The 9,592-nt window shown below is 38.9% G+C and overlaps 1 protein-coding gene across 1 annotated transcript; it reads left to right on the forward strand.

Moving 5' to 3' along the window:
- Positions 1-5,700: 5,700 nt before the first annotated feature.
- LOC148550152 (uncharacterized) lies at positions 5,701-9,592 on the forward strand. Its single transcript, XM_088493328.1, has 8 exons — positions 5,701-6,168; positions 6,761-6,969; positions 7,486-7,578; positions 7,664-7,813; positions 8,576-8,737; positions 8,814-8,918; positions 8,983-9,335; positions 9,420-9,592. Exons 1-5 carry the CDS (start codon positions 6,041-6,043, stop codon positions 8,650-8,652), a joined length of 657 nt encoding a protein of 218 aa, XP_088349454.1. The 5' UTR covers positions 5,701-6,040; the 3' UTR covers positions 8,653-8,737; positions 8,814-8,918; positions 8,983-9,335; positions 9,420-9,592.

Here is a 9,592-nt window from a genome sequence, read left to right on the forward strand (position 1 = left end):
TCGTGTATCAGGGATCCAAGAGATAAACATTAGAGCCTTGTTGCTTGTAGAACGACAATGGTTGTCAATCACGCGTTCATAAGTGAGAATGATGATGAGCGTCACATAATCATCACATTCATCATGTTCTTGAGTGCGAATGGATATCTTGGAATAAGAACAAGCGGAATTGAATAGAAGAACAATAGTAATTGCATTAATACTCGAGGTACAGCAGAGCTCCACACCTTAATCTATGGTGTGTAGAAACTCCACCGTTGAAAATACATAAGAACAAGAGTGATCATTGGCTTCGGTCCCAGAGAGGGAACCAGACGGACCAAGATCGATCCTAAGATCTAAAGTGATCAAAAGATGAAAATACAATAGTAAAAGGTCCTACTTATAGAGAACTAGTAGCCTAAGGTCTACAGAGATGAGTAAATGACATAAAAATCCACTTCCGGGCCCACTTGGTGTGTGCTTGGGCTGAGCATTGAAGCATTTTCGTGTAGAGACTTCCCTTGGAGTTAAACGCCAGCTTTGGTGCCAGTTTGGGCGTTTAACTCCCATTCTTGTGCCAGTTCCGGCGTTTAACGCTGGAAATTCTGAGGGTGACTTTGAACGCCGGTTTGGGCCATCAAATCTTGGGCAAAGTATGGACTATCATATATTGCTGGAAAGCCCAGGATGTCTACTTTCCAACGCCGTTGAGAGCGCGCCAATTGGGCTTCTGTAGCTCCAGAAAATCCACTTCGAGTGCAGGGAGGTCAGAATCCAACAGCATCTGCAGTCCTTTTCAGTCTCTGAATCTGATTTTTGCTCAGGTCCCTCAATTTCAGCCAGAAAATACCTGAAATCACAGAAAACTACACAAACTCATAGTAAAGTCCAGAAAAGTGAATTTTAACTAAAAACTAATAAAAATATACTAAAAACTAGCTAGATCATACTAAAAACATACTAAAAACAATGCCAAAAAGCGTACAAATTATCCGCTCATCAAAAAGCATGCAATTGACACCAAACTTAAAACATGACACTAAACTCACAGAAAAACCAAAAATTAATAAAGAAAAATAATATTTTTGAAAAATTTTTAAAAAGGGATAATAAAGGATGCAATTCTAGTAACTCTAAACCAAAAAGACAAATTTTTCCTAATCTAAGCAACAAGATTCACCGTCAGTTGTTCAAACTTAAACAATCCCCGGCAACGGCGCCAAAAACTTGGTGCACGAAATTAGAAACCACACTTCTTCACAACTTCGCACAACTAACCAGCAAGTGCACTGGGTCGTCCAAGTAATACCTTACGTGAGTAAGGGTCGAATCCCACGGAGATTGTTGGCTTGAAGCAAGCTATGGTTATCTTGTAACTCTTAGTCAGGATATAATATCAATAATAATTTTTAGTTTTAATTGTAAAGAGTAAAAGAGCATGAAATAAATACTTATTATGCAGTAACGGAGAATATGTTGGAGTTTTGGAGATGCTTTGTCCTCTGGATTCCTGCAACATAATGCTTACTCACTTTCATACATGCAAGGCTCCTTCCATGGCAAGCTGTATGTAGGGCATCACCGTTGTCAATGGCTACTTCCCATCCTCTCAGTGAAAATGGTCCAAATGCTCTATCACAGCACGGCTAATCATCTGTCGGTTCTCAATCATGTCGGAATAAGATCCATTGATCCTTTTGCGTCTGTCACTACGCCCAACACTCGTGAGTTTGAAGCTCGTCACAATCATCCAATCCCAGAATCCTACTCGGAATACCACAGACAAGTTTTAGACTTTCCGGATTCTCAAGGATGCTGCCAATGGATTCTAGCTTATACCACGAAGATTCTGATTAAGGAATCTAAGAGATACTCATTCAATCTAATGTAGAACGGAAGTGGTTGTCAGGCACACGTTCATGGATTGAGAAAGGTGATGAGTGTCACGGATCATCACCTTCTTCATATTGAAGCGCGAATGAACATCTTAGATAGGAATAAGCGTGTTTGAATGGAAAACAGAAATACTTACATTAATTTATCGAGACGCTGCAGAGCTCCTCACCCCCAACAATGGAGTTTAGAGACTCATGCCGTCAAAGTGTATAAAATTCAGATCTAAAATGTCATGAGATCCAAAATAGGTCTCTAAAAGTTGTTTTAATACTAAACTAGTAACCTAGGTTTACAAAAAATGAGTAAACTAAGATAAATAGTGCAGAAATCCACTTCTGGGGCCCACTTGGTATGTGCTGGGGCTGAGACTTAAGCTTCTCATGTGCCTGGGCTGTTTCTGGAGTTGAACGCCAGGTTGTAACCTATTTTTGGCGTTGAACTCCAACTTGCAACCTGTTTCTGGCGCTGAACGCCAGACTGCAACATGGAACTGGCGTTAAACACCAGTTTATGTCATCTATCTTCACGCAAAGTATGGACTATTATATATTGCTGGAAAGCCCTGGATGTCTACTTTCCAACCCAATTGAGAGCGCACCATTTGGACTCTTGTAGCTCCAGAAAATCCATTCCGAGTGCAGGGAGGTTAGAATCCAACAACATCAGCGGTCCTTTTTCAACCTAAATCAGATTTTAACTCAGCACCCTCAATTTCAGCCAGAAAATACATGAAATTACAGAAAAATACACAAACTCGTAGTAAAGTCCAGAAATATAAATTTTGCCTAAAAACTAATAAAATTATACTAAAAACTAATTAAAACATACTAAAATCTACATGGAATTACCCCCAAAAAGCGTATAAAATATCCGCTCATCAAAGCATCTTCATACGTTTATCTGAAACTCATACATATGAATTACATAAGTATTTCTATCCTATTTTATATTTTATATTCTAATTCTCTTTCAATTATCAAAACCCCATAACGATTTGAATTTGCCTGACTGAGATTTACAAGATAACCATAGCTTGCTTCAAGCCGACAATCTCCGTAGGATTCGACCCTTACTCACGTAAGGTATTACTTGGATGACCCAGTGCACTTGCTGGTTAGTTGTGCGGAGTTGTGAAGAAGTGTTAAGATTATGATCGCACAGACCAAGTTTCTGACGCCATTTTTAGAGATCACAATTTTGTGCACCACTAAGTTTGGTGTTCCACCAAAAATCTCATTTAAAAACACATTTTAACCCTCTGCATAAATGGTTACTAGCTCCAAGTAATCAGGGAAACTACTCAATCATTGTCTGTTTTCTAGTTTTTAGTTTTACTAATTTCAAGCAAAGGCACAAGGTTTCATGTATATGGATGATGTGTTGCATAAGAGGTGTTGGCAAGGTACTAAGTTTGATGTTCACACACCAAAGAAATTTCAAAAGCCTACAAACATTCATGCACGATAAGTACTTGGGGGACAAGCAACTTCCATTATCAGTACAAAGAACCACTCAACTTTTTGGAAGGATTGTACATCATGAGCAAGGAAGACACAAAAGCTAAGAAGGAAGATGAAGGACTAAACAAGAAGATACCAAAAGGTTGTATTGTTACTCAATTGTTTCTATCTGCTATGCTTTTGTTGGAAGTCAAATGATTCTCCTTTCTGATAAGCTTACCCTTATGTGCACTCTGTTAGTTTACTGTCCTGGTGTCATTCAAAATAAGTGATCTAGCCAGAATGTCTGCATCATTCATCTGCTTTAAATTCTGTCTTGTTTCCCTCTGCATCAATAAGAGAAAATGTTTGAAATAGAAAGTAATTATCCAATGTGGTAGGAATTAGAATGAAGTTCAATGGTGGTGATTGCTTGATTGGATGATAAGCTCAATAATAAAAGGTGTAGAATAGAATGTTCTTTGTAGTGTGAACTCATTTGCTGTTATAAAGGCTTCTATTAATGAACACCCCTGAAAAATGAAGAAAAGTGAGAAAAAAAAAAAAGAAAAGAAAAGCCAAGGATTGGCAACAAAAATGAAAGAAACAAATAATAAGGCTAGACACCAATAGCTTGGACCTTAGGACATATGTCTGTGGTGCTTCTTGTACTAGGATCTGCTTGGACAATTAAGTTCTGAGGAGTCTTTTAAAACTTGGTAACTTGGATTAACTAATCTGGGATTACCAACCAAAACTTCATTATCAAGAGCAACCTAGCTACAAAGCATTTAGTGATCCGAAGAGATGCTGAGCATCAATGTTCCTAAAAAGAATTGTGAGCCAAGTGTTTGTAGTAAAGAGGTGTTGAGAAAAATTGAGCCAAAAGGCTGCTGCAACACTTGACACTGAGCTACCATTGAGAAATAAGCTATCTAAGCAAAAGAAAGAAGGAAAAATCTAACAGGGATCAATCAAAGAGCAAGTCATTCTAGCAGCAACTCTAGTGAATCCTCAAAGGGACATTTCATATCAGACAGCTAAGAATAATTGAGCTGCATTTTGTCTACATAAAACTCCATGAACCAAATTTTATTACCTGCTAAATAAGGACATATATGCTTCTCTATTTTATTTCATTCTTTCTCATGTTTAGTGCTTGCTTGGGGACAAGCAAGATTTAAGTTTGGTGTTGTGATGACAAGTCATCTTATGCTAGTTTTACAAGCATTTTTCATTAGTTTCATTAGGTTTTATGCACTTTCTTGTACACACTACAAGAAAAAAGGCCTATAGCCACGCTTTTTTTTGCCACGCTTTAAAAGCGTGGCCAAAAGTGGTCAATGGCCACGCTTTTGTGAGGGTGGTGATTGAAAAGAGATTTGGCCACGTTTTTTCTTGCCACGCTTCAAAAACGTGGCGAAAAGGGTCAACGGCCACACTTTTGGAAGGGTGGCAATTGATTAGAGAAACGGCCACGTTTTTTTTCTGCCACGCTTCAAAAGCGTGGCCATAGAGAGAAACAGGGACATTTTAGAAGCGTGGCAACAGAATTTCATTACAGCCACGCTTACAAAACGTGGCCATATCGTAGTACTCTTTTGGCACGCTTTAAAAGCGTGGCCAAAAACTTTTTAAAAAAAAAACCCTAAGACCCCGCCCCCAACCCAGTCCCCAACCCAATTGACGTTCTTTCAACTAGGGATGTCAATGGGGCAGGGCGGGGGCGGGGGATGCCTCCCTGCTCCCCATCCCCGCCCTCAGATTTACTCCCCATCCCCGCCCCATTCCTCGCCGTGGGGAAAAATTGCTCCCCATCCCCATTCCCCACGGAGCCCCATTCCCCGCGGGGACCCCATTCCCCATCTACATAATAGTTCTAACTAATTATTAATTTCCATATGAATAGAGCTACAAGTATCTATCTTATACAAAAACTGCAAGATTTTATACAAAAAGTCTAAATAACACGATGGTGACTTCTTTCGAAATAACGCAATGGGGAGACGCAACGACGAGCCAAAGAAAAAAGCAGTGGACGAGGTGGAAGACGCGACAACAAAGAGGAGAATGGACACGACGGTAGAGTTACGAAAAGGAACGCCGCAAATAGAAATTACGACGCGGTAAGGGTAATGGCACAGTGAGGTGTGACGATGCGGTGAGAAGGGTGACGAGGGGGTGGCTGCAGAGAGGTTGGATGGAGTATGGACAGCCTTAGGGATCTCTGAATTGAAGAGAGGTTATGCAAATAAAGATTAGGAGTTTTGGGTTTCTATATATATGTGTGTGTGAGAAATGACTAAAAAACATATATGAGAAATAAACTATTAAGAATAATTCAATGAATTCATAAATTTCGGGGAATAGCGGGGACGGGGCGGGGATCCCCGCGCCTGCTTCGGGAGAATTTTGTCCCCCATCCCCATTCCCGCGGAAAAAATTCCCCATAATCGGATCCCCATTCGGAGCAGTCCCCGCAGGGATCCCCGCGTCTCGGGAAATTTTGCCATCCCTACTTTCAACCCGTCCCCAACCCTTATCGAGCTACCCTCATCAAGCTTATCACATCCCTTGGTCACTCTTTCACCTTTGCTACCCTAATCGAGCTTACATCCCCACCGTCTCCAGCACCACCCTCGCTGCGCCGTTAGCCTCCGCTCCCTCTCCGCCTCGTCTCCTCGTCGCCGTTACCAGCATCCTTACCGTCAGCGTCAGCGCCAATGGCTTTCCCAGTCTCTTACTCGGTGTCAGAGCTTGGAGGCGGCAACTGGTTTCTGCGTCTCTTGCTCGGTGTCGATGTCAGTCTTGCCCTTGTTGAAGGAATAGTTGCTTCGTTGCGTTGTTTCAGGTTCTTCTCCTCTTTCTTTCATGTTTCAATTCGTGCCAGCAGTGCATTTGCTAATTTTAGGGGTTTTTTTAGTGTTGTGCACAATTTGGGGGAGGTTTTGGTGGGGAACGAGAATTGAAAAATAACGATGAAATAAAGGACGGTTTGTTTATGAGTTCAAGCCTCTGGATATTTTGAATTCCATCTGCTTATAAATGCATTCATGAGCCAATTTTTGGGGGTTCTTTAATATGATAACCTTGTTTATAGAATATTTTGTTGTTGTTTTGTGTGTTTGCACCTATGGTTACATGTTTGTACCCGTGATTCTTTTTTTTAAGTTCTGTATTCCTCTTTTCTTTTCTATTTGTTTTCTTCACTAAATTAGCTTCCTTTTGGTACTACTCTGTTGTATTCCTCTGCCCTTGTTTGATGTTTTTTCGATTGGAAATTTGAAATTTTGCTAGCAGGGAAGTATGTGACTGAAACCTGAACTAGATGTAGGAATGATGTATAGGAATGATGTAAATTTCATTGGCTTTTCAAGAAATGTTACTTGTCATCCTTGAGTTTGTTTATTGTTCGAGTTGTGATTTTTTTCTCTCTGATTTAGGGACTTGTATAACCTTGAGAAGTCAAAGCAGGTGAATGCATTTCGTTGTGGAGAGTATGATGAGTGCATCGAGAAGGCGACGGCATCTGCTGCTAATTCGAATAAGAAGGCGGTGAAGTATGCTCACAGGGAGGATGCTATTATTCATGCTCTTGAGCTAGAAAGTGCTCGTGTTGGCAAGGAGCTGTTAGTTGTCTGCTCTAGAACTGGTAAGTTTGTTAATGAAAATGGGGTGTCAGGTGGAGATTCGCTAGTCGTGTCTCATTCTACTGATGTTTGTCAATGGTAAGTTTGTGATATAACATTTGTTACATGCATTGTGCATGGATCAGAGGCAGCCTGTGGTATATATAGTATGGTCCCTCAATTTCACAATCTGATAGATTGGTTGTACGCCATTTTTGTCTCTACTCATCTTAATTAATGCTTGTTGAATGGCTGTTGTGTGTATTTAGTATGCAAAACGCAACATGACAGATGCTTTAATGAGTTAAAATTCCTTAGGTGCAGAGATGTTTTTTATCCCCAAAGTGAAATTATTAAATTCTTCATTCTCTTTCTTATTCCTTTTGTTGTTTGGTTATTAATGAATAGCAAGTTGTTAATTTCGTATGATCCTTAATTTCCTTCATGTTTAGCAAGTAGAGTAGCACACAATGCAAGCACTATATTTGATTCTTGTGCTCTACTACTGATAAATGGATTGTAACTGTGTTGTTGTGTAGGAATTGAAGCTCGGGGATTTATATTCGGTCCTCCCATAGCATTGGCAATAGGAGCAAAGTTGGTACCATTGAGGAAACTAAAGAAGTTACCTGGTATGGTATTATTATCTTATAACACTAGTAGTGTTTGTGGGGTGTTAGGACTAAAAAGAAGGTTGCATTATTGGTTTAATGGCAGGGAAAGTGATATCTCAAGAGTATATTCTGGAGTATGGAAGGGACTGTCTTGAGATGCATGTTGGAGCAGTTGAAGCTGGTGAACACGCTATAGTGGTTGATGATTTGATTGCAACTGGTGGAACACTCTATGCTGCTATGGACTTACTCGGTAATTGAATTCAAAATTTGGTTAGAGAATTGGACTAGTTAGTGGATGTAGGTTTTGTTTTGTTTACTGCTGCTGTTCGGAATGGATTTGTCTTTCCTCTGAATGTTGCCCTGGATGAACTTGTTTATTGTGCTGTTTTGGTGTTGAATTCTGGACTTGTGATTGCTGTTTATTGTATTTTTGTTCATTGTCCAAAATAGATGCTGTGAAAGTGTTACTGTTTCATTAATTTTTCTTAGTTTGTTGTTACTGAGTGCTGCTCTGCTTATTGCTTGGTCCATATTATATGAACTGCAATGATTTCAGTTTGTGGAACTGGTTAAGTCAAATGAATTCTGTTTGCCGCTTGCTTTAACCTGGGAAACATGCTATTTACTGGTGCTGTTTAATAAACAATTGCTTCTATTGACATATCATCTTTTAGTTAATTGGGTTTATGGGCATGCAAGTTCATGAAGGTTAGTTTCACGAGCTTCAAGTGTACAATTTCTGTTGGACACATATGCTCTTCATTTGAGATACGTTCTCTGCAGGTGTAATGTTAAGATGATCCTATTCCTATTTCCTCCTGGCCTGAATGGGTATATGATAATCACTAAAGTTGGTGTGTTTTTGTGCCATGGCTTGTTCGCACTATATACTTATCATTGATTTATTCATTGATTATTATCTTAATCTTTATTAAATTAGTCCCTAAAGGTTGTTAGATTTAATTTTATATAGCATGTGTTATAAAAGTTAACTGTCTCCAATCATTTGCAGCAAGTTGGGTGATCACTCTTTTGTCTTGGATCACTCATTTGATATGGCAATTCTTTGTTGGTAAGCTCCAGCAATAAAGTTATTGATGTCAGAACGAGTCTCACCTTGTGTATAAAGTTTCTCTTTGAGGAGGATTTTGTTGTTAAGGCTAGATCATTGCAGGTAAGAACTATGCCTTTATCTGGGTTTTTTATGTTGGTTCAATCATGAAGTTTGAGGTTTTTTGCATCTCTTGTAGGCACTAGGGTTTATCTTAATTGCCAGGCCTGAATACATGTTGGAAAAGGATATTGGAAAGATACTGGAGGGAACATTATCTTCAAATGCTGACACTTGTCTTAAGGTAATATATTTCAACTTGATATATATAGTGCCTCTCTTTGGATACTAAATCAGCCTGATATCAGATTCAAGTATTGCAAAACATGTTGGAGTATCTCCTTGATGCTGAAAGCAAAATGGGAACAGATGGACTTCAAATGTCATTTATTTTCATGCAATCAATTAGCACTGCTTCTGAAAATGGCAATCAGAAAATCCCATCTAAAATCCCTGTATCTGGAAAAGGGAAACCAAAATTGTCTCACTAGCTCAAGCAAGACTTGGTGTTTCTAGAATATACAAGCTCATCCGGGGGAACAGGAATTCAAGGAATAAATTTATGTCATCAATTGTGCGAAAATTTGACAATCCAAAGTGGAGCCATTCAGTAATAGCTTTCTTATCGCAAGTATTATTTGTTGCTGTTCTTTCTTTGTATGTAAGTTCTTATTAACCTTTGACAATCCAAATTTGATATATTATGAGCAGTTCTAACTTGTATTGTTTCTGTATTTTTTTTCAGGTTTTAGTTTTGGAATTTGAATTTGAGATTTATTTTGTGTTTGAGTATTAGTTTTTTAATGTATAAAACAATTATAGTAAATTATATATGTCACTAATTATTGTTTGATTTGTCTTGTAATAAAAATTGCATACTATATTTTTAGGTTTGGTAATAAAAAAGGATTGAAAATT

Source organism: Arachis ipaensis, chromosome B7, assembly GCF_059453495.1.
Source record: "Arachis ipaensis isolate K30076 ecotype BB chromosome B7, ASM5945349v1, whole genome shotgun sequence".
In the NCBI taxonomy this organism is placed as follows: Eukaryota; Viridiplantae; Streptophyta; class Magnoliopsida; order Fabales; family Fabaceae; genus Arachis; species Arachis ipaensis.

What these genes read in the sequence shown, in the direction of transcription:
- LOC148550152 (XM_088493328.1), top strand. Translation starts at nt 6,041, where the DNA reads ATGGCTTTCCCAGTCTCTTACTCGGTGTCAGAGCTTGGAGGCGGCAAC. An exon ending in GCTTCGTTGCGTTGTTTCAG is followed by an intron (nt 6,169 to 6,760) that starts GTTCTTCTCCTC and finishes TCTCTGATTTAG; the next exon opens with GGACTTGTATAACCTTGAGA. An exon ending in GAAACTAAAGAAGTTACCTG is followed by an intron (nt 7,579 to 7,663) that starts GTATGGTATTAT and finishes GTTTAATGGCAG; the next exon opens with GGAAAGTGATATCTCAAGAG.